The 25,568-nt window shown below is 39.4% G+C and overlaps 1 protein-coding gene across 2 annotated transcripts in view; it reads left to right on the forward strand.

Annotated features, from left to right (window-relative positions):
• The window catches only part of ROS1 (ROS proto-oncogene 1, receptor tyrosine kinase), a 131,004-nt gene that overhangs the window by 53,186 nt on the left and 52,250 nt on the right, over positions 1-25,568 (forward strand). For both annotated transcript variants that reach the window (XM_055433306.2, XM_055433308.2), the window contains 10 exons: positions 188-288; positions 9,232-9,446; positions 9,769-9,929; positions 10,305-10,449; positions 13,108-13,370; positions 15,500-15,563; positions 16,577-16,779; positions 20,417-20,622; positions 21,701-21,984; positions 24,943-25,122. In XM_055433306.2, the coding sequence (XP_055289281.2) occupies positions 188-288; positions 9,232-9,446; positions 9,769-9,929; positions 10,305-10,449; positions 13,108-13,370; positions 15,500-15,563; positions 16,577-16,779; positions 20,417-20,622; positions 21,701-21,984; positions 24,943-25,122 (1,822 nt within the window). The remainder of the gene's footprint in view (positions 1-187; positions 289-9,231; positions 9,447-9,768; positions 9,930-10,304; positions 10,450-13,107; positions 13,371-15,499; positions 15,564-16,576; positions 16,780-20,416; positions 20,623-21,700; positions 21,985-24,942; positions 25,123-25,568) is intronic.

The following is a 25,568-nucleotide window of genomic DNA, read 5'->3' on the forward strand; positions in this document are numbered from 1 at the left end:
AGTGCTTATATCCAAACTACACAGTAATAAGCATATTCACATGGTATTTATATTCAGTGAAAGGTAAAAATCACTAAGTTTATTATTCCAAAGAGGATGCTAAAGAGAAATCTGTAGCTTAAGCGTGACATAATCACAAAGATTAAACATGTATTTGATTTGTTTTCTTTCCTTATTTTCTATTTAGGTAATTGCTTTAACTTTAGACCTTAGTGATGGGTTCCTATATTGGTTGGTTCAAGACAGTCAGTGTATTCACCTGTATACAGCTGTTCTTCGGGGTCAAAGGTGAGTAATACTGAAGGCAATTGGTTGAAAAAAAGGAAGTAATTTGCTCCTTAGTTATAAATGATAGTGCCTAAGAATTCATTTATTCTTTCAATAAACATTTACTAATTATCCACTGTGTTTGTAGACATTGTGCTTGCAAGGAAAGATGAGTTTGTAAACAAATGATTAGTGTAGAACATGGTGAATATTCTATGGCTTTCCTCTTAGCTCAGTTGGTAAAGAATCTATCTGCAATGACAGAGACCTGGGTTCGATTCCTGGGTTGGGAAGATCTCCTGGAAAAGGAAATGGCACCTCACTCCAATATTCTTGCTTGGAGAATCCTATGGACAGAGGAACCTGGCAGGCTACAGTCCATGAGATCGCAAGACTCAGACATGACTTAGTCGACTAAACCACCACCATGGTGAATATGGCAATGGGGTATAAAGAGAGTCTAGTAGAGGTACTGAGGAGAATGCCCCTCAAGAGCCTAGGAAATGAGTGGATAGGTTTCTATGCTTCTTAACACAGTCTCTAACTATGATTATAGATAGGCCTATAGACCTCTTTAGTTGATCTATCTGAATGCTTTCAGTTTAGTATTCTTGATTATATTCAATTTTGTCACTATAAAATATTCTAATTCATCTATGGTAATACTCTTAATCTTAAAGAATATTTTGATATTCAGTTCAGTTCAGTTCATTTCAGTCACAGTCATGTCCGACTCTTTGCAACCCCATGAACCGCAGCACGCCAGGCCTCCGTGTCCATCACCAACTCCTGGAGTCCACCCAAACCCATGTCCATCGAGTCAGTGATGCCATCCAACCATCTCATCCTCTGTCGTCCCCTTCTCCTCCTGCCTTCAATCTTTCCCAGGATCGTGGTCTTTTCCAATGAGTCAGCTCTTCACATCAGGCAGCCAAAGTATTGGAGTTTTAGTTTTAGCATCAGTCCTTCCAAAAACACCCAGGACTGATCTCCTTTAGGGTGGACTGGTTGGACCTCCTTATAGTCCAAGGGACTCTCAAGAGTCTTCTTCAACACCACAGTTTGAAAGCATCAATTCTTCTGCACTCAGCCCTCTTTATAGTCCAACTCTCACATCCATACATGACCACTGGAAAAACCATAGCTTTGACTAGGTGGACCTGTGTTGGCAAAGTAATGTCTCTGAGTTTTAATATGCTGTCTAGGTTGATCATAACTTTCCTTCCAGTGAGTAAGTGTCTTTTAATTTCATGGCTGCAGTCACCATCTGCAGTGATTTTGGAGCCCAGAAAAATAAAGTCAGCCACTGTTTCCATTGTTTCCCCATCTATTTGCCATGAAGTGATGGGACCGGATGCCATGATCTTAGTTTTCTGAATGTTGAGCTTCAAGCCAACTTTTTCACTCTCCTCTTTCACTTTCATCAAGAGGCTTTTGAGTTCCTCTTCACTTTCTGCCATAAGGGTAGTGTCATCTGCACATATCTGAAGTTATTGATATTTCTCCCGGCAATCTTGATTCCAGCTTGTGCTTCCTCCAGGCCAGGTTTCTCATGATGTACTCTGCATATAAGTTAAATAAGCAGGGTGACAATATACTGCCTTGACGTACTCCTTTTCCTATTTGGAACCAGTCGGTTGTTCCATGTCCAGTTCTAACTGTTGCTTCCTGACCTGCATACAGGTTTCTCAAGAGACAGGTCAGGTGGTCTGGGATTCCCATCTCTTTCAGAATTTTCCACAGTTTATTGTGATCCACACAGTCAAAGGCTTTGGCATAGTCAATAAAGCAGAAATAGATGTTCTCCTGGAACTCTCTTGCTTTTTCCATGATCCGGTGGATGCTGGCATTTTGATCTCTGGTTCCTCTGCCTTTTCTAAAACCAGCTTGAACATCTGGAATTTCACTGTTCATGTATTGCTAAAGCCTGGCTTGGAGAATTTTGAGCATGACTTTACTAGCGTGTGAGATGAGTGCAATTGTGCGGTGGTTTGAGCATTCTTTGATATTGCCTTTCTTTGGGATTGGAATGAAAACTGACTTTTTCCAGTCCTGTGGCCACGGCTGAGTTTTCCAAATTTGCTGGCATACTGAGGGCAGCACTTTCACCGCATCATCTTTTAGGATTTGAAATAGCTCAACTGGAATTCCATCACCTCCACTAGCTTTGTTCATAGTGATGCTTCCTAAGGCCCACTTGACTTCACATTCCAGGATGTCTGGCTCTAGGTCAGTGATCACACTATCATGATTATCTGGGTCGTGAAGATCTTTTTTGTACAGTTCTTCTGTGAATTCTTGCCACCTCTTCTTAATATCTTCTGCTTCTATTAGGTCCCTACCATTTCTGTCCTTTATTGAGCCCATCTTTGCATGAAATATTCCCTTGGTATCTCCAATTTTCTTGAAGAGATCTCTAGTCTTTCCCATTCTATTGTTTTCCTCTATTTCTTTGCACTGATCACTGAGGAAGGCTTTCTTATCTCTCCTTGCTATTCTTTGGAACTCTGCATTCAAATGGGTATATTTTTCCTTTTCCCCTTTGCTTTTCACTTCCCTTCTTTTCACAGCTATTTGCAAGGCCTCCTCAGACAGTCATTTTACTTTTTTGCATTTTTCTTCGGGATGGTCTTGATTCCTGTCTCCTGTACAGTGTCATGAACCTCTGTCCATAGTTCATCAGGCACTCTATCTATCAGATCTAGTCCCTTAAATCTATTTCTCACTTTCACTGTATAGTTATAAGGGATTTGATTTAGGTCATACCCGAATAGTCTAGTGGTTTTCTCCACTTTCTTTAATTTCAGCCTTAATTTGGCAATAAGGAGTTCATGATCTGAGCCACAGTCAGCTCCTGGTCTTGTTTTCACTGATTGTTTAGAGCTTCTCCATCTTTGACTGCAAAGAATATAATCAATCTGATTTTGGTGTTGACCATCTGGTGATGTCCATGTGTAGAGTCTTCTCTTGTGTTGTTAGAAGAGGGTGTTTGCTATGAGCAGTGCGTTCTCTTGGCAAAACTCTATTAGCCTTTGCCCTGCTTCATTCCGTACTCCAAGGCCAAATTTGCCTGTTACTCTAGGTGTTTCCTGACTTCCTACTTTTGCATTCCAGTCCCCTAGAATGAAAAGGACATCTTTTTTGGGTGTTAGTTCTAGAAGGTCTTGTAGGTCTTCATAGAACTGTTCAACTTCAGCTTCTTCAGCGTTACTGGTCAGGGCATAGACTTGGATTACCGTGATATTGCCTTGGAAACAAACAGAGATCATTCTGTCGTTTTTGAGATTGCATCCAAGTACTGCATTTCGGACTCTTTTGTTGACCGTGATGGCTACTCCATTTCTTCTAAGGGATTCCTGCCCACAGTGGTAGATATGATGGTCATCTGAGCTAAATTCACCCATTCCAGTCCATTTTAGTTCACTGATTCCTAGAATGTCAACATTCACTCTTGCCATCTCCTGTTTGACCACTTCCAATTTGCCTTGATTCATGGACCTAACATTCCAGGTTCTTATGCAATATTGCTCTTTACAGCATCAGACCCTGTTTCTATCATCAGTCCCATCCACAGCTGGGTGTTGTTTTTGCTTTGGCTCCATCCCTTCATTCTTTCTGGAGTTATTTCTCCACTGATCTCTAGTAACATATTGGACACCTACTGACCTGGGGAGTTCATCTTTCAGTGTCCTATCTTTTTGACTTTTCACACTGTTCATGGGGTTCTCAAGGCAAGTATACTGAAGTGGTCTGCCATTCCCTTCTCCAGTGGACCACATTCTGTCAGACCTCTCCACCATTACCCGTCCGTCTTGGGTGGCCCCACGCGGCATGGCTTAGTTTCATTGAGTTAGACAGGGCTGTGGTCCGTGTGATCAGATTGGCTAGTTGTCTGTGATTGTGGTTTCAGTCTGTCAGCCCTCTGATGCCCTCTCTCAGTGCCTACCAGGTTACTTGGTTTTCTCTTACCTTGGATGTGGAGTATCTCTTCACAGCTGCTTCAGGAAAGCGCAGGCATTGCTCCTTACCTTGGATGTTAATATTTTTGATCTTAGGATATTAAGAAAGTCATAGCAGCATTCTTATGCTCAGCAGGGCACAGCTCTTTATCTCTTTACTTTAAATTTTTGTCTTTACCCTTAAAGTGTGTTCCTTGTAAACAGCATATAAGTTTTTGCTTTTTTATGCAGTCTGACAGTTTCTGCCTTTTAATTGGGGTGTTTGGCTCATTTATATCTAAATTATTTATTGATATGTTTGGATTTAAGTCTACCATCTTGGTGTTTGACTTCCATTAGTCTCATCAGCCCTTTATTCCTTTATGCATCTTTGACAGTGAATAAAATACTATTTTAGTATTCTATTTTATCTCCTCTCATGACATTTAAATTATGTGTATTTATAATTTTCTTTAGATTGCTTTAGAGAGTAAAATAAGCACTTTTAACAGTAAACATCTTCAACTTACCATTGTCATATTCAAAGTGTTCTTATTTCATAAATGATTTTAAAACTTTATGATGATATGTTTTCAATTATTACCCTCCACTCTTTGTGCTCTTATTGTCATACATTTTACTTTTACCTATACTATAAAATCCATTTTTAGTTTAAACAGCCAATAGTTTTTAACTTCAAGGAAACAGTTACATATCTCAAATTAAAATAAGGACAAAAGTCATTAGAGAACAGCAGTCAGAGGGAGAATTTAGAGGTCATATTATTTCATAGACGAGGACATTGAAACAGAGATGTGTATACATTTGCTGACTGTCACACAGTAAATTGGAGAGATAGTCAGGAAAAGGTTAAAGTAAAGCAAAAGGTCCTGCTCTTGCAGAGATTTCTAATGCTGGGTTCTTGGACCCCCTAGGGAATTCATGGCTGGCTTCAGGATGTGTGTGAGTGCTTGGAAGCTGAGCATCCATTATTTCATCAAATTTTCAAAAGAGTCTAATCTTACAAAGGCCAAAAGTTCCTGTTCTAGGAATACAATTTCAAGATTACTTTTAGATTAAAAAATACTTTGGTTTATGGAAAAATTCTTAATCATAGAGAATATGAAAAAGGAATATGTATACATATATAAACGTATAATGGAGTGTATGTGTGTATATGTATACAAGTGTATGTGCATGCATCCTCAGTCACTCAGTTGTATACAACTCTCTGTGACCCCATGGACTATACCCCAGCAGGCTCCTCTGTCCTGGAATTCTCCAGGCAAGAATACTGGAGTGGGTAGCCATTCCCTTCTCCAGGGGATATTCCCAACCCAGGAATCGAACCCAGGTCTCCTGCATTGCAGCCAGATTTTTGCTGTCTGAACCACCAGGGAAGCCACATATATATAATGCATACAAGCATATACACAGCAATCTGGTTAATCATTTATTTTATATCAGCTATACCATATAGCTCTAGCTAGTTTCCCAACTGACCATAGAAAACTGACTGTTTCTTTTCCTAGAAATGTGAAGTACTGGCAATCTGATTGTCAGAAGAATCTGTCTGTGTGATATAGACAGTGCTGAAAGTGACAGTGTCCTGAATGATCATGATTCTCTGTATGCATCTGCACATCTCAGAGGACAGTCTAACTGGCATTGTTTGAGAGTCCTGCTCTCAAGTGTCCAGAAAATCAATATTATTGGATTCAGCAGATAAGAGAAGGAAGTTTCTCCTTTAAAAATGCATTTCTTTATCTCAAGGTTAATTTTCCTTGTATGCATGCCCAATGGAGTGCAGCAGATCTTGACAAGGTTATACAAATGACAGGCATTTTGCCCTCCAAGTAAGTCTTGCCTTTTTAACACATGAGAAAAAAGAGTGATACATAAAGATAGGAATTCCAGAGCCATCTTACAAGCAGAAAATTTTCCCTAATTTAAAACCAAAATTCCTTCTTCGGCATTTCAAGTTCCTTACCTCTAGTCTAGATCATCACTGCCCAATACAAATAATGTGAGCTACATACATAATTGTAAATTCCCTAGTTGCTTCAATTTAAAAAGTAAAAACATAGGTAAATTATTGGTGAGATATTTGCATTTTTTTCATATTAATTCTAATTAATAGCCTGGGTATATTTTACAGACATAGCACATCTCAATTTGCACAATAAGTTTTCATAGGAAATATTTGATTTACAGTTCGATTTTATAAAATTTACAGTTGAAAAGGTTGATTTATGTACCCAAGTTTTTCCAAAATACTTGAAAAGTTTTCTAGTAAATCATATATATGATTTATAATGTATAAATAAAATATTAGCTTAAAATTCTAACCTAAGTTAACTAAGATTAAATAACATAAAAATTCAGTTCCTTAATTTTGGTAGGTAAGGGCTCAGCAGTCACCTGTAGCCTACCTTATTGGACAGTGTAGTTCTAGCATACAGCAGAGATGACATTGGGCTTCCCTGGTGGCTCAGTGGTAACGAATCCACCTGCCAATGTAGGAGACGCAAGTTCGATCTCTGGGTCAGAAAGATTGCCTGGAGAAGGAAATGGCAACCCACTCCAGTATTCTTGCCTGGAGAAATCCCATGGACAGGGAAGCCTGGTAGGCTGCAATCCATGGAGTCACAAAGAGTCAGACGTGACTTAGTAACTAAACAACAATAGAGATGAGATTAGCTATTTACTGCAGCAGTAGCAGCATACTCTGAACTTGATGACAACTGCAAGTGGCTTTTCAAACTGTTCTTCCCTCTGCTATGTACAACCATTCCCTTTGGTTTATTAAATAATGAATCTATTATCAGTATAACACCATATCTGTCTTGGAGGTTAAAAAGGGTGCATCTGTCGTAAAAATTCAGGCATATTTAGTCATGTCAGAACTGAGTATATTTATTGCTCTTAAAGGTGCCTACACCCTGCTGTTCTCTCTGAATAAAATGGTCCCCAAACCTGCTTCTCTTGGTTACTTTGTGTTCAGACTGCATAGCTCAGCTTAAACATGGTTTTCTCTAAGAGAGGCTTTCTCTGACCAGACTCTATTAGGTCTCCTTGTTAAGGAGCCCATTCTACCTTTTCATTTAAAGTGTCATTCAATTATGTAGTTATTTGCTTCTTACCTGCCTATTCTACTAGGCTGTATATTCTAGGAGGGCAGGAATTGCATTTGTCTTATTTACCACTGTATTCCTAGTGGCCACCATAGAACTAGGCACCCAACATTTGCTGAATAAATGAGTAAACCCCCAGTAGAGTAACCTCAGCTGACCTCTATACGTATCTCATGCTTCATGGAAGGATTTACCTTTTAGTGATTTTTTTGTTGAGCTTCGATTTAAATCCAGCTTTACCTGTTGCTGGGAACTGAAGGGTTTGAGGTACTGACTTCCTGCAAGTGAGGAGGTTGTGCTGAAATTGTGATGAACACCAGATGTTAAGAATTTTTGGATCAGCCCAGAAGATATTCACAGAATAAAAGTCTTCAGGTGGGCATGAGGGGCAATCCCAGTCAATGACAATTAAGGGATTTCCAGTCTCAGCCTGCAGGGAAGTCTCTGTCCTGGAGACTGTTTTGGGAATGCTGAATAAACCACTTGTGAACAAGGCTATCAGGAACATATCTGTAGGATCTAGGCTGCAGCAGCCCTGTGCATGGTCCAGAAGTGCTGGCCTTCTCAGGTCAAGTGCATCCTGCTTGGTGAGCTTCTTTCCATATGGAATTTGGTTTTATATATCTCACCAAGAGATATACTGGAAAGGTCTTATGAGAAGTGGAAACAAGAAAGTGTAAAATTAGAAAAGGTGAAAGTCCAAAAGGTAAGCCAGGTGCTGTCTTCACATCTGAATAGGTATGAATAAAGAATCTTTTACAAGAAAAAGGACTATGGGAATAATACGTGAATGTAATTTTTCTTTATAAGGCTCAAACTCAGGTCCTCTGAGGTAATTTCGGAGAAGGCAATGGCAACCCACTCCAGTGGGATGGAGGAGCCTGGTAGGCTGCAATCCATGGGGTCGCTAGGGGTTGGACACGACTGAGTGACTTCACTTTCACTTTCACACATTGGAGAGGGAAATGGCAACCCACTCCAGTGTTCTTGCCTGGAGAATCCCAGGGACGGGCGAGCCTGGTGGGCTTCCATCGATGGGGTCACACAGAGTTGGACACGACTGAAGTGACTTAGCAGCAGCAGCAGCAAGGAGGTATTATGAAACTCTCAGAACAAAACTTTTATTTATTTTGATTTTAAGTGCATATTTTCCTAAAAAGGGGAATGTCAACACTTTAAAAGATTTAGAGAAATCATTTTTTTTAAGTGAAATGACTACTACAAAAGGCTGAGAATCATTGAGATAGTTATTATTGAGTACTAGAAAATTGGAGTAATTAGTACTAGAAAACCAGAGTAAACCAAGCAGATTTTTAAAGTAAAAATCATTATAAAATTCCTGATCATTGAGAAAAAACTTTAAAAGCAATTCAAAATGACATTGTTTACTTGAATTCCCTGGTCTGGAACAGAGCATTTGGACTAAATTGTGGAAATTGGTAAGTATCAACGAAGCAACCGACAGTTGTGAATAGTATAAAGCGAAGGATCAAACAGCTTTGAATAAAGATTGGTGAGTAAACAGTATGACTAACCAAGAACAAGAGGAAGGCAGTGAGGAGAAACCAATCAGTGGGTTGTGCCTTCCGATGCGGGGTTATTACGAAAAATCACAAGGATTTAGTAAGATCTGTGTAACACTTGCTATTGCAATATCACGTTCGTAAGAAAAACCCTGGAAAATCTACTTTAGGAATACTTCCTGAAAAAAATGCAAAAAGTCAACTTTACATAGAATTAAGAATAATGAGAATTATTGTCGCAAAGTTTGTTCTTTGTTTTCAAACACACACACTAAACAAACACACATTCTCTCCTCTTGAATTCTCTATTTGAACGTCCAACCCTTACCCCTCTCCAGACACACGCTAATCAGCGTCCTGTTTCAGCAGTGCTGGGGATACCGCCACCACAGAATTCGCAGCCTGGAGCACCTCCGACATTTCCCAGAATGCACTGATGTACTACAGTGGTCGGCTCTTCTGGATCAATGGTTTTCGGATTATCACAGCTCAGGAAATCGGTCAGAGGACCAGCGTCTCTGTTTTGGAACCAGCCAAATTTAATCAGTTCACAATTGTTCAGACATCCCTCAAGCCTCTGCCAGGTACGATATTTTATTCCTGCTTACCCTCTCTTCTTCATACTTTCTGTTAAATAAATTTTAAGGTTGGTTGTTTTTTTTTTCTTAAAAATTATGTTTTAAGAGGGAAAAAAGGCTTTAGTAGTTTCTGTTGATTTGCTTGCAGTCCTTTTAAGTCAACCCAAATTTACAGCCTGAAACAGAAAAAAGGTGATTTTCAGAATATATTAAAGGAAAGAAAAATTTTATTTTGGTTCTGATTATCTGTGATTTCTATTAATATTCCATGTGTCCACAATAATTGATAATCCCCATTTTTTTCTCTATTCTTTCTTTCATCCCATAGGGAATTTTTCCTTTACCCCTAAGGTTATCCCAGATGCCATTCCAGAGTCTTCATTTATGATTGAAGGAAATGCTTCCAGATTTCACATCCTCTGGAATGCTCCTCCAGCAGTGGATTGGGGCGTAATTTTCTACAGTGTGGAATTTAGTGCTCATTCTAAGGTATGGCATTGGTTCTAGTAACTTCTAATTTTCAAACAGACTGTACCATCTTCATCAGGCCTGCCTATACTGATTTGTACTTTCTTTACTTAGCTGAATCCATCTCCCTCACTGTTCCTATAGCATTTGGTTATAAAGATTATTCCTGAGAATTCTGTTTTACAGCTAGTCTCTGATTGGTTTATGGTTAGTGTTAACCATTCGTGTGTTACATACACTTGTGTTGTGGAACAACATGGAACTTACCAACATTAGCATTTCCAAAATTACAAGGTTAACTTTCATGTGGACCGAAGTTTAAAGATTGTAATTTGGAAAAACAAAAACGTTATGATTCTCTTCCTAAGAAAATAATGTTTTGTGCTTATATTTTAGTTCCTGGCTAGTGAACAACAATCTAAACCTGTATTTACTGTGGAAGGGCTGGAGCCCTATGCCTTATTTAATCTTTCTGTCATTCCTTATACCTACTGGGGAAAGGGTCCCAAAACATCTCTAACACTCCGAACACCCGAAACAGGTACAGGGGCTAAAATCTCTTTTTAAAAAAGGCAAAATCTCGCTTTCCATGATCTAGAATGGATAATTAATCATTTTTAACAATAATTTTTAGTTTTGTGTAGATGTATTTAGATTCAATACTCTTTTCAGTGACTTTTTGGGGCTTAGAATAGCACAACTAAATCTGCATAATTCATTTCAAAACAATATTTCAGATTCCTTAAAGACTCTTTCACTTGACCGTGATGATGTATGTATATAATGCAGAAATATGTTTCAGGCTATTTGTGAAACGCTTCATAAGGACAAAGGGGATTTAAGAACGTAAAAATTTCCTGGAAGGCAGGTTTACCAGGAAGTGTTCTTACAGATGGCAACTCAGAATCTTCTGTAGGTGAACAACCAATGTCTAAACTTTTAAAAAAATGTTTTTCTTTGGAATATATTTTTTTAAAAGGAAATTAGCCACATCTTTACATGTGTATATCACTTTAAAAATATAAAAGTACATTTATATGTATTATTTCTTTATTAAACAGTTATTACATCCCTATCATGTGTCAGAAACATCATTGTATCATTTATTTGATCCTTACATAGCTCTGCTGTATGTAGAACAGGTGTTATTATCTCCGTTATCCCTTAGCAGGTTATTATGTTATGTTAAGCCTAAGAGTTGCCCCATGTAAGACAGTTAGTAAGTGGTGGGCTGGGGCTTACTCTGAACTTTTCACTTTAGTTTTTTCAAATCTCCATTCAGTCATTTTTGTAAACATTGGCAAATGATCATATCATGTTAATTTAATTTATATAAACTTCCCAGCATGGGACCTGGCAGGCAGTAAGAGCTCAATAAACGTAGAAATCCATTTGTCATTGCATTTTTTAAAAGACTGTTAAGATTTTATCAGCAGTATTTATTCATGAGTCTCATAACAGGAACGTAGTGGAACCTGGGCAGGTTCTGGAGCAGTTAGCGTTGGATCCAGGTATGCATTCTTTGAGACTGTCTTGGGGTGTTAGCTTTGGTAGAATTCTTCTGTGGAAATGGACTTGACTGCATCCATCCGGGGATGCACTGAGAGCAAGGGGTCTTCAGTACTCAGCAGTAAGGAAGAATGATATGATTTGGCACTTGCCTCAGGGGAAATTTATAATACAGTTGGAAATTATTCAAATTGACAAATATTTATTAAGCACTTACTGTGTGCCAGTCCTCTACTAGATTTGGGGTGATTTAATAAAGATCAAGAAAAGGTGCTTTCTCTGATGAAGCTCATAAAACCATTATGAGTTCTGGAGATCAATGTATATCATGGTAATTGTAGTCAACAATACTGTATTATATACTTGAAAGTTGCTAAGAGAGTAGAGAGTAAATATTGCCACATCAAACAATTATAATTATGTAAGTTGATGTGTTAATTGACCTTAATCATTTCGCAGTATATGTGTGTGTATCACACCATCACACTGTACACCTTAAACCTAAACAACACCGTATGTCTATTGAAAGTATTAGTCACTCAGTATACAACTCTTTGCAACCCCATGGACTCTAGCCTGCCAGGCTCTTCTGTTCATGGAATTCTCCAGGCAAGAATACTGCAGTGGGATTTTCCTGACTCAGGGATTGAATCTGGGTCTCCTGTATTGCAGGAGATTCTTTACCGTCTGAGCCACCAGGGAAGCCTGTATATCAATTATATCTTAATAAAGCTAGGGGGAAAAGTTAAAAAAAATGCAAAGAGAAAAACACAGATACTGACAATAATAATAGAAATGAGACAGTGACAGTTGACTAGCAATAGTGCAGAGTGAATAAACAAGCCATGAAACCTTCACCTCTATCAAGTGAAACATTCTTAAGAGAGGGCCATGCTTGTGGACTGGTGTGACCAGGGAAAGCCCTCCTTCGGGGAGTGGAAGCTTTAGCTGGGCTCTAAGGGATGAAGCAAGAAGAGGTTTATCCCATGCACATACAATGTAAGAAGGCCTGGGGATTGGATAATGATGTGAGGGCTGAACAGTAAGGAGCAATGGGATTGGAGTGACAGACTGGGAGAAGACCTTGTGGGGGAATCCTGAAAAAGAAGAGGAATGTCTTGGATGGCACGACTTGGAAAACAGGTGGAAGAGTTTCTCTTGATTGACGTACACACAGAGAGAGAAATTAATTAAAGGACTGTGAGAGGCTCGATTGCTTGGTTGGTTCTAGAATAGATGGCAACAGTCAAGCCATACTCTCAGAGAGGGTTCAAGATGAGATGACCTGGACCCTGGATACGCTTTATTTTATACCCTGATCTGGTGAAAATCTAGATAGTGTCTTCCTTCCAATGGTGACTGCCATCTCCACCTCCAGAATGAGAGTAAATACTGTATTTTATAAGGAGAACTAGCCAGCTTCCATGTATACAAACACAGACTAGAAAGATGAGCCTCAATGGTAGTAAGCAGGATTTGGGTTGGAGAAAAGGAAGACTAGCAGAAATATCAGGATAGGTTCCTGAAGAAATCTGTGGCATAATCTCTCCAGAAGATCTCTAAGGACAAGATAGATACATCTTAACTGTCTGGAATGAGAAATGTTTATTACTATGTTGCTCCGTACCCTCATTGTGAGTGATAGAAGTTGACCTTATATTCTTTTCTGCCCTGCGTCTTGGCTTTTCAGTTCCATCAGCGCCAGAGAATCCCAGAATATTTATATTACCAAGTGAAAAACACCGTAACAAGAATGAAGTTGTGGTGGAGTTTAGGTGGAATAAGCCTCAGCATGAAAATGGTGTGTTAACAAGATTCGAAATTTTCTACCAAATATCCAACCAAAACGACACAAACAAAACAGTTGAAGACTGGATTGCTGTCAGTGTCACTCCCTCAGTGATGTCTTTTCAACTTGAGGGCATGAGTCCTGGGTACAGTGTTGCCTTCCAGGTATGAGAGTGAAAATGGGGATACGGGGGTCTTAGTGTAAACAGAGAGTGGATTAAAGGACCAGGCTAAGAATTCTGCTCTGTTAGTAATTTGATGTATGCTATAATCACAGAGGTCAGGTGGGCAGCAAATATACAGCAGGGAGAGGGGCCAGTTAGGATAAAGGACATCTTGACACTTTCTTGCTTCCAGATTCAGGTCGGTATCACGGTTCACGTATCATGGTAGGTGCTTTTCTATTGATTATCTCATTTAATCTTCACATTGTCTGTGAAGAAAAAGCCATGTCCCCGGGTGCATCGGTGAGGTACCAAAGCTGTGTGGTTGGGAAGTAGTATGCTGTTTGGTCTGGCTTCTAGAATCCTTTCCATCATATCACATCAGTTGCTGGGAGGCATCCAACAAGTGGGGATGCCCTTACTTCCAGTCATCGAAGGAAATAAAAGCTGAGGGTCTAGGTAGTTAACATCTCACATTTTTCACCTGGCTGCTGAGAGAGAGGAAAGTGAAAGAGAGTGGGAGTCAAAAGGAAAAAGCTACTGCCACCTGTTTGGGCATTTTAAATTTAATATGACAAAGCCTTCCCCTTATGGTAGATGGCTTGATGATTTTTACATCCTCATTCTATATTGGGCTAGTGACAAGGTTGTGCATATTTAGAGTTATTTTCCATCCTTTTTGGGAAACATGGTTTTGGGGAGAGTTTTAGAGATTTGTGGTTTCCAGACGATCTATTTTATTTTTGTAAAATTTTAATTCAACAATTATTTTTATATTAGGTTAACATATACTAATGAAAATTATACATAAAAGTGAAAGATAATACACATTCCTATTTGTTAAGAGTTACGTGTGTTCCACTTAAACAAGTGTTCTGGTTAAGTGTACTTGCCTCTATGGTGTGTTGATGTTGTTTAGTCTCACAGTTGGTCTGACTCTCTTGTGACCCTGTGAACTGTATCTCACCAGGCTTCTCTGTCCATGGGGTATCTCAGGCAAGAATATTGGAGTGGGTTGCCATTTCCTCCTCCAGGGACTCTTCCCATGTCTCCTGCATTGGCAGGCAGATTCTTTACTGCTGAGCCTATATGGTTATAGTGGTTCAAATCTCAGTCAGCACAGAACTTTGCAAAGTGACACACATGCATAGGCATTAGTTTTACTTGAATAGTCCAGTGCAAAAGTGAAAACTGCTTGATGTATATAAAATATATGTGTATACATATATGCACCATGTTATACACACACATACACACACACCAGAGATAGTAATAAATAGAATACAGTAGAATTGATTTAATAGAAGTATAATAAAGATGAATCAATATTTTGTTGATTGAGGGAACACTTGAGGATCTGTCTTTCAAGGTCATCATCACGGACAGCAGTTTGCTTGTAGGCTATAGTACACAGGCAAGGTTTGGAAGTGGACATACTTATTATGTATTAAAAGATGTTTAATAAAACTTGTTTAAAAATGTTGCTGTTGGAACGCAATGTGGTGCAGTGGGAAGAAAAGCACACAGACCTGAGAAGGCTTAGTTCTTGTGCTGGTCCCCACATGCGTCGCTGTGGCTGGGTCACCCGCCCTGATGATGATCTTTGTCCAGTTTCTACTCTGAGTAGTTGTGGGGATCAAAAAGGATAATATGTGTAAAAGTAGTTTGAAACACACTATTCATTTTCACACATAAGGGATAATTACTATTTTTGTAAATCTCCTTTTTAAAAAGTACAGTAAATTTAGTTATTTTAAAGTTCATGTTGATTTCATGACAAGTGGAAGTTTACCATAATCTATATAGTTTTGTTTCTGTTAAATATTCCATGTAACTTAATTTTGGAAATAGCTAAAGACCTTTTTTAAAAAGCTTTAGATCTTTTGCAATAGGGATTTGTGCCATTAGTTGGTACTTTTCTGGACAAAAAAGCCCTAGCAATAGTAGTTTAGGACAATATTTTTCCTCATAATTAATTGCTGTGTACTTAGATGTGACTAACTGAAACTATTCATAATGTATCTCATAACTCTGAAATGAAGCATTCAATAATTTATCAGTCTCAGAACTTAATTATTGTTACTCAGGACACTTCTGAAGACACTTCTTTATATCCTTTTCTTTCTTTAGGTTCGAGTCTTCACATCCAAAGGACCTGGACCATTTTCTGACATAGTAAAGTCCAAAACATCAGGTATTTATTATCTGAAACCTGTGCAAATGTTAATAACAATTAGTGATTTAATTATAAAATATTAATATTATAACAATTTTATATAAATATTTTATTAACTTATATAATATAAATTTGATTTATCAAATATTAATAACAATTAATTATTTAATTATCAGGAGCTTCCCTGATAGCTCAGTTGGTAAAGAATCTGCATGCATTGCAGGAGACCCTGTTTTGATTCCTGGGTTGGGAAGATCCCATGGAGAAGGGATAGGCTACCCATTCCAGTGTTCCTGGGTTTCCCTTGTGGCTCAGCTGGTAAAAATCTGCCTGCAATGTGGGAGACCTGGGTTTGATCCCTAGGGTTGGGAAGATTGCCTGGAGAAGGGAAAGGCTACCCACTCCAGTATTCTGGCCTGGAGAATTCCATGGACAGTCCATGGTGTCGCAAAGAGTCGGGCATAACTGAGCGACTTTCACTTCACTCTCAAGTGATTTAAAAACATTTTGACTGTTAGTATTCTCAGGGATACCCAAGTACTATCTCTGAGCTGAAATTAAAGTCAAACAAAGTAATTTACTTTTATCATCACCTAACCCGCTTATCGGAGAAGGCAATGGCAAGCCACTCCAGTACTCTTGCCTGGAAAATCCCATGGATGGAGGAGCCTGGTAGGCTGCAGTCTGTGAGGTCGCTAAGGGTCGGACACGACTTCACTTTCACTTTCACACATTGGAGAAGGAAATGGCAACCCACTCCAGTGTTCTTGCCTGCAGAATCCCATGGACGGGGGAGCCTGGTGGGCTGCCGTCTATGGGGTGACACAGAGTTGGACACGACTGAAGTGACTTAGCAGCAACCCGCTTATATAAACCTAGGCTTAGAGTCCCTGGGCAGTCTCCATTGAGTAAGGTATAGGTGTAGTCCATGAGCCCAGAGACTCATGGGTTTCAAATGGTCTGACACTGAATCAAGGGGTTTTGCTAAAGTTCTTTTTCTCATACATGTTATCTACGTGTTTTGTTTTTAGAAATTAACCCATTTCCATACCTCTTAACTCTCGTTGACAACAAGATAACTTTGTTAGATATGGATCAAAATCAGGTCTCATGGACGTTTTTGGCAGAAGGCGATGTCAGTGCCATGGGCTACACAGCTGATGATGCAATGGGGTACTATGCTCAGGGAGACTCCCTCTTCCTCCTCAAAATGGGCAACCGGTCCAGTACTAAGGTATTTTGTTATGTAATTCCTTTGAACAAAAGTGGAGTATTTGCCTATCACACAAGCCTGTGATTAAAATGACTGGCCAGTGGCTGAGACATTAAGATTAGAATGGCTGAAAAAGACAGGTGTTGTACAATTATTTAGTTACAAATGAATTCAGGTTAGATTTGGGGCAAATGTGATTCAGGCTTAATTTAGCCAACAGTGGGTTTAAGGCACTGTGTTACCTTAGATAGAGGTTAAAAAAAAAAGTCACTGTCTTTGAACAAACCCAGTCTAGTATTAGTCTAAGATAAGGAAGACAGGGCTGCATAGTGGTTAAGAGGGTGAGCTTTGAAATCTGACAAGCTAGAGTTTAATTCTGACTCTATTACATGCTAGATCTGTGACCGTCAGCAATTTCTTTAACCACTGTGGTTGCACAGTCCCTCATCTTAGGGTGAAGATTAATGAGCTAATCCTTAGAAGGCACTTAGCACAATGCCTGGCATGTGGTAGGCATTCACTGAATTTAGCTCGTGGAGGGGATAGGCAGAAGACTGTAAGTGCTGTGCTGAGGGCAGGATGCAATGGGACTGCAGAGTGGATACTTAACCCAGGGTGGAATGGTGGTGATGGCGGTAGAGTGGAAAGACATCTTGGGTACAAAGATGATGAACCAGGTGAAACTGGGGCATGGCTGAGAGATCAGCAAAGTCTGGGGAACTAGAGAGTCACAGCCTGTTTGGGGAGCTGTAAATAGAAGGAGGTCTTCCTTGGTGGCTCAGTAGTGAAGAATCTGCTTGCAATAAAGGAAACGTGGGTTTGATCCCTGGGTTGGGAAGATCTCCTCGAGAAGGAAATGGCAACCCACTCCTGTATTCTTGCCTGAGAAATCCCACAGACAGAGGAGCCTGGTGGGCTACAGTCCATGGGGTGGCAAAAGAATTGAACATGATTTGGTGAATATACAACAAGTAGAAGGAACTTGGAATGGAGATGGGTGTGAGGGCACAGTGAAAGGCAGGTGTTAAAGCTGAAGAGGTAGGCAGGGGCCTGAATATAATGGGCCTTCTTTACTGTTCTAAGAAGTTGAGTGTCAATTTTAAAGCCAACATTAAGCCATTCAAGACATTTAGTGGATTATTAATGCAATCAACTAGTGTTTCAGGAAGACCTCTCTGAATAACCTTCAGTTCAGTTCAGTTCAGTTCAGTCGCTCAGTCGTGTCCGACTCTCCGCGACCCCATGAATCACAGCACGCCAGGCCTCCCTGTCCATCACCAACTCCCGGAGTACACTCAAACTCATGTCCACAGAGTTGGTGATGCCATCCAGCCATCTCACTCTCCGTCGTCCCCTTCTCCTCCCGCCCCCAACCTTTCCCAGCATCAGAGTCTTTTCCAGTGAGTCAACTCGTCGCATGAGGTGGCCAAAGTATTGCAGTTTCAGCTTTAGCATCAGTCCCTCCAATGAACATCCAGGATTGATCTCCTTTAGAATGGACTGGTTGGATCTCCTTGCAGTATAAGGGACTCTCAAGAGTCTTCTCCAACACCACAGTTCAAAAGCATCGATTCTTCGGCGATCAGCTTTCTTCACAGTCCAACTCTCACATCCATACATGACCACGGGAAAAACCATTGCCTTGACTAGACAGACCTTGGTTGGCAAAGTAATGTCTCTGCTTTTTAATACACTATCAAGGTTGGTCATAACTTTCCTTCCAAGGAGCAAGCGTCTTTTAATTTCATGGCTGCAATCAGCATCTGCAGTGATTTTGGAGCCCCCAAAAAAACAAAGTCTGACACTGTTTCCACTGTTTTTCCATCTATTTCCCATGAAGTGATGGGACCAGATGCCATGATCTTTGTTTTCTGAATGTTGAGCTTCAAGCCAACCTTTTCACTCTCCTCTTTCACTTTCATCAAGAGGCCTTTGAGTTCCTCTTCACTTTCTGCCATAAGGGTGGTGTCATCTGCATATCTGAGGTTATTGATATTTCTCCCGGCAATCTTGATTCCAGCTTGTGCTTCTTCCAGCCCAGCGTTCCTCATGATGTACTCTGCATATAAGTTAAATAAGCAAGGTGACAATATACAACCTTGACGTACACCTTTTCCTATTTGGAACCAGTTGGTTGTTCCATGTCCAGTTCTGACTGTTGCTTCCTGACCTGCATACAGGTTTCTCAAGAGGCAGGTCAGGTGGTCTGGGATTCCCATCTCCTTCAGAATGTTCCACAGTTTATTGTGATCCACACAGTCAAAGGCTTTGGCATAGTCAATGAAGCAGAAATAGATGTTTTTCTGAAACTCTCTTGCTTTCTACATGATCCAGCGGATGTTGGCAATTTGATCTCTGGTGCCTCTGCCTTTTCTAAAACCTGCTTGAACATCTGGGAGTTCACGGTTTACATACTGCTGAAGCCTGGCTTGGAGAATTTTGAGCATGACTTTACTAGCGTGTGAGATGAGTGCAATTGTGCGGTAGTTTGAACATTCTTTGGCATTGCCTTTCTTTGGGATTGGAATGAAGACTGATCTCTTCCAGTCCTGTGGCCACTGCTGAGTCTTCCAAATCTGCTGGCATATTGAGTGCAGCACTTTCACAGCATCATCTTTCAAGACTTGAAATAGCTCCACTGGAATTCCATCACCTCCACTAGCTTTGTTCGTAGTGATGCTTTCTAAGGCCCACTTGACTTCACATTCCAAGATGTCTGGCTCTAGGTCGGTGATCACATTATCGTGACTATCTTGGTCGTGAAGATCTTTTTTGTACAGTTCTTCTGTGTATTCCTGCCACCTCTTCTTAATATCTTCTGCTTCTGTTAGGTCCATACCATTTCTGTCCTTTATCGCGCCCATCTTTGCATGAAATGTTCCCTTGGAATCTCTAATTTTCTTGAAGAGATCTCTTGTTTTTCCTATTCTGTTGTTATCCTCTATTTCTTTGCATTGATCACTGAGGAAGGCTTTCTTATCTCTCCTTGCTATTCTTTGGAACTCTGCATTCAGATGCTTATATCTTTCCTTTTCTCCTTTGCTTTTTGCCTCTCTTCTTTTTACAGCTATTTGTAAGGCCTCCTCAGACAGCCATTTGGAGGCAGTCAGGAGGCTATCACAGAAATCCAGACGGGAAATGTTAAGCAGGAAACGAGAGACAAGGAGTGAGAGAGGAGAGGATAAACTTGGAAGATATTTAAGAACTAATTCACTATGGGTAGTAACGGGAGGAAGAAGTCAAGGGTGAATGACAGTTGTCAAGATTGTTCCTCAGGTGAGTGTTGGAAATCCACAATAATATAAAATGCAGGAGAAAAGGAAATTTGGGGGTGGAGTGATGCATTCTGTTTTCTGGGATCATTCATTTGGAGATTTTCAGTAGGTAGTTTGATATTTGAATCAGTAACTCAATGAGCCACCTTGACTGAAGATGTAGATTTGTAGCACTGGTCTATGGATTACAGTTGAAGCCATGGTGATTGAAATTAACCGCATGTGAAAAGAGGTCCAGTGTTACAGTGGGACACAATCCAGAGTTATCAAGGTTTGATGTTACAAAAGAGAAGTGCAGTTAATAAGTAATATGAATGTTAGAGGCGTCAGATTTGAGGGAAATGATCGCTATCTTCTTGACTGTGCTTCTACCTGTTGTTAAGATTTTCAGAGATGCGCTGGTTTCTGATATCACATTTATTACAATTGACTGGATTTCAAGGCACCTCTGCTTTGTGCTGAAAGAATCACAAAACAGAATGCAAATATTTGATATGGATCTTGAAAACAAGATGAAATATCCCAGGAAGCTGAAAGTTTGCAACAGAAATTCAACAATAACTTCTTTTTGTGTGTATCCTTTTTTAAGGTATGTGAAGTGTATCTGTTTCTATTGTGATGAAATAGACATAAACATATTTAATGTGATATCTTTGGTTTAATATCAGAGTCAATGATGGGACAATAAGATAGATGCCTAATGTTCTTGATGTTAACTTACAGTAAGTAATGCTATGTATGAATAATGAGCCTATAACCACAAATATATAAAATTAATCCATACTGAGAACTCCTTTAACCTAAAGTTAGATTAATTACCAGGCAGGAAACTGAAGTGTATTTTTAATCCAGTGAATTTAATAAATACCCCCCGTTGGTAAGGACAGGAAGGGGATTGAGACAGTGGCAGGAAATGAGCAGGAGATAGGCAGTTTGTTTTGCACAGTAAATGATATTCTGGACTCATTTGTCTTTATTTAATGTCTTCATAAGATGAATTTTAAGGCCACCATTCAGCAACAAAAGGGCAGTTTTTCAGGGTGCTTATGTTTGTGCCATTAGCATGGTTATAGTCTATCTTGAAACTAGATTGGTAACTAGTATTAAGAAGTAGAAACAAACTTAAGAAGAGAGGAATGGAGATGGTGTTGATGGAAAGTATGCAAATGTATTTCATATTTAGAGCCTTTAATGAGCCATTTAATACAATACCTAAGATCATGAAGGCTTCCCTGGTGACTCAGATGGTAAAGAATTCGCTTGCAATTCAGGAGACAGAGGTTCGATCCCTGGGTTGGGAAGATCCCCTGGACAAGAGAATGGCTATTCACTGTGGTGTTGCCTGGAGAATTCCATGGATGGAGGAGCCTGATGGGCTACAGTCCATGGGGCCACAAAGAGTCAGACACAAATGAGTGACTAACACACACTTACAAGGTCATTATAGTCCAAGGCTTTTGTTGTAAACACACTTATTGAGGAATTGTTGGAAAATGCTACATACTGGACTTCATGTGACCTTTTCCATCAGAAGGTTTTTGAGCACTGAAACATGCTCTCTCTAAAGGTGGCATCAGTCATTAGAAATGATTTCTCTTCATTAGAAAGTGATATGTGTGATGGTAGGTTTAACTGATTAAATTGGAGGATCTTTTTTTCCCCAATAGTCGCCTATATTGGACAGAAGTTTTTGATTCTGGATCTCAGATGTTCTACTACAGTATTATCAACCAGACTGTGCACCGAATTCTGCAACCCCCAGTCATAAACCATCCAAATGGAAGCCAATGTTCTTGCAACGTGACTGAATCTGAGCTGAGTGGAGCAATGACTATTGACACCTCTGACCTAAAGAAACCACAGATATACTTTGTCAAAGGTCAAGAGATCTGGGCAACAGATCTAGAAGCATGTCAGTGTTGGCAAGTTATCATCCTGCCTGCTCCACTTGGTAAGACACTCATGTGTATATAGATCTTCACTGGCGATGGGAGACCTTCCTATCCCATTAAAAAGGGGTTACATTCAACATATACTCAAATGGATATGTATGTATATATATATATATATATATATATATATATGGTATTTACTCCAAACCGTACCAAATATTTTTGTGGGTTTCAAGTTGTATTCAGGCAAATTGTACATAGGCATTCTCATAATTATCTGGACCAGTGGGAAACTTTTTTCTTCTTGTCATTTTACAGTTAATAGAACTATTAATACAAATTATTGAGCTCAATTACATATTCTAAACAGGTTACTAAATGCATTATTGCATTTGATCTTCAATCTACCTCAATGAAGTAGATATTAATATATGCATTTTACAGATAAGGAAACTGAGGTTGAGAAAGGTAAGGTCACATGTCTGTAGGGTTACAATTAATACAGGAGCTGGTGTTTGAAATTGGGCTTAACTACAGCGTCCCTGATCTTCCTACCAGTACTTCACTCCCATGTTGATGATCTCATTGCCTCTACACTTAGTGTGACTTGGTCAATATTTGACAGGTCTATTTGCTGGAATTCACAAGCTTGTGGAGGAAGTATTTTAAAGTCACTTGGTAGTCTAATTAGGAATATTTGTAAAATTTAAAAAACACCCTAAACATCCCCATATGTTCTTAAGGCTCTAGTCCTCACCATCCAATATAGTAATCGCTCATCACATGTGGTGATTTAAGTTTAAATTAATTAAAATTAAATTCTAAATTTAATTCCTCAGCCATACTAGTCACATTTTAAATGCTCAAAACCCATTAAGTGGCTAATGGTTACTGTATTGGGCAGCATAGATATAAAATATTTCCATCACCAGAAGTGCTATTGGGCATTTGAAACTGCAAATGTGTGTGTGTGTCTGTGTGGTATAACAGAATGTATGATTTTGTTGACATGTCCCAGAGCATTCTAGAAACAATTGCAATGTATTTTCAGTGGGCTTCAGATTAGAGATAATGTTTTGAACTTCTCTTACTAGGAGAATAACTTGCTTCTGTTGAGTCCGTGACAAAGATTCACAAAGATACTCCCAAAGACTCACAAAGACAGAGACTCCTTGGTCAAACTTTAATTCCTTTTTTTTTGTCCGTGCCTTGTGACCTGCTGGATCTTAGTTCCTGGACCAGGAATCCAACCAGTGCTTCATGCTGTAGAAGCATGGAGTCCAGGGTCTTAACCACTGGACCGCCAGGGAAGTCCCTGGTTAAACTTTAGTTACACTCTTGTGAGGAGTGTAAATAAACTAGGCCTCATACTTGACCTTGCACGTCCATCCTTGCTGAGTCCAGTTTTAGCAAGAATCTTGCAAATCGGTTTAGAGAGAATCCCTCCCACTCAGTATCTGATCAAGTTCTTCATCCCCGACTCTTGATGTTCTTGGCTTGCCTTTAGCAAAAATCCTATTGGACCAGTTTAGCAGGAATTCCCTGCCCCTGCCCCTTGATGTCTCCTCTCCTTGTTGGCTACCGCCCCCAGCTGTCATTGTTGTATTTGAGTTGTGCACGTTTCCCTCCCCTATTGCAATATTACAACATCCTTGATTAAAGTCTTCCTGACCATTTAAACAAGTGTCAGAATAACTTTCCTTACCATCTGATACACAAGAATTATCTAATGGGCCCTTATCTTATAGAACTAGTCAGTCTTTCATGAAGCCACAATTGAAATCCATAATCCAAAAATTGGAAAATTAAATGACTTTAGAGATCATTTAGCTGACATAATATTGGAAGAAATCTCCTTTACAAAAAGAGCCTTGAGCTCTTGTTTATAAAACATTTACTACCTTATAAAGAGGTCTGTTTAATTTTTGTGCAATTCTAAATATTATATATTTTTCTTATGTTTAACCAAAGTTTTCTCCCATTCCTCTATTCACTGACCTGAATTCTGACCTTTAAATTTACAAAGAATGAGTCAGTCACTTTCCAGATGATAGCCACTTAACTGTAGAAGCAGCTATCATAGCCCATACTAAGCACTTCTTTAGAGGAAAAAATTCAAGTATCTATAAGTACTTCTTAGGTAATGTGACTTCTAGATCCTTCTTTGCCCTGGTCACCCTCCTGAGATTTTACTCTAGCTGCTTAATCCTCTTAAATGTTGCCCCATAGTAACTCACTGAACTTTGAGTGTGTTTTGGTCAGCGCAGAGGACCTCTGACTACCCAGGACTTCTTTTGCTGCAGCTGAAAGTGACATCAGGCCTTTGAGCTGCCTGCCATTTGAAGAATGCATGGCTGCCTTTATGTTAATGATTATTAAGCCAGAGTTCTTTCATTCCTAATTTACAGACTTAATTTTAACCTTGAATTTAGGATGTTATATTTGTTATTAAATTAAATGCTGTTAAATTTCCATCCATTTCATGATTCTGCTGTGATATTTTTGAATGGTAAGCCAAAGGCTGAAAGCTCTAGTGACAGTAAGATTCATGTATTATCTGCCAATTTGATAAATATATTTGTTCTGCATTCGTTCTAAACTATTGATAAAATATTGAGCAAGGCATTGAGCCCCGAGCCTCGCTCTTACCTCCCTTCGGTCAGTGCTGTTTGTTGTGAAATCACACAAGTAAGTTTTAAATACTGGCTCTACCCTTGGATAACTTTGTAGCCTTGAGGGGATTATTTCACCCCTCCAAGCCTCAGTTTCCTAATTACAAAATTAGACTAATAATAATAGTATTTGCTTTGATATGGCAAGTTGGCTTGATATGGCAGTAAAATGAGAAAATATCTGTAAAATGCTTAGGCTAAAAACTCAGAATAAAATTATTTTTTTACTGAAATAATAGTTTCAAAATTGATCAGAAAGAAGATTTCACATATCGCTTAGAGCAGAAAACGTCAGCTATTTATTTTGTTCTTTACGTTGTTTCTTTCATTTATGTTTTTCATCAGCAGGAAAAATGCTTGTCAGCTTGGCTGTGGATGGAGAATTTCTATATTGGATCTCCAAAGGAGAGGACTGCACACAGATTTATCGAGCAAAGAAAAGCAATGGGGCTATCCTCTCCCAGGTGGAAGCCCCAAGGAGTAAGCATATTTTGGTTTACAGTTCAGTTCTTCAGCCTTTTCCAGGTAGGAAAGTCACATTTTTTATAAGCTTGTTCTCCCAGTTTAGGGTCAGGAAAATCTCATAATGTCTCCTCCTCCAGGGCAGTGCTTCCAACTCGTCATTGTGCTCTCAGCATTGTTCCAAATGGTCAGGGTGCCGTGCATGCTGTAATCGCTATTTGCCCTGGGTCGCAGTTTATGTCTACGTGTACTTGCGGCTTGGGCTGTGGCAGGCCACTTTAGATGTGGGAAATCCTTGTCCTGTCAATCTCTCTGTTCTCTTTCTCTTCTCAGTCACATAACTTCCTTCTTTTTGTCTTGTGTCTCCCCTGATGGTATTTTAGACTTCCCAGTGGTGTCAAAAAGCTTTGCATTTAATTCAGGTCTTTTTCAAGGTGAAGTGACTCATGTATTATAGTATTACATATGTCAACTATTTAACGTGTGTGCTACTATTTTTATTGTTTCTA

Source organism: Moschus berezovskii, chromosome 10, assembly GCF_049115385.1.
Source record: "Moschus berezovskii isolate FMDL1 chromosome 10, NW_MosBer_1.0, whole genome shotgun sequence".
Taxonomy (NCBI): Eukaryota; Metazoa; Chordata; class Mammalia; order Artiodactyla; family Moschidae; genus Moschus; species Moschus berezovskii.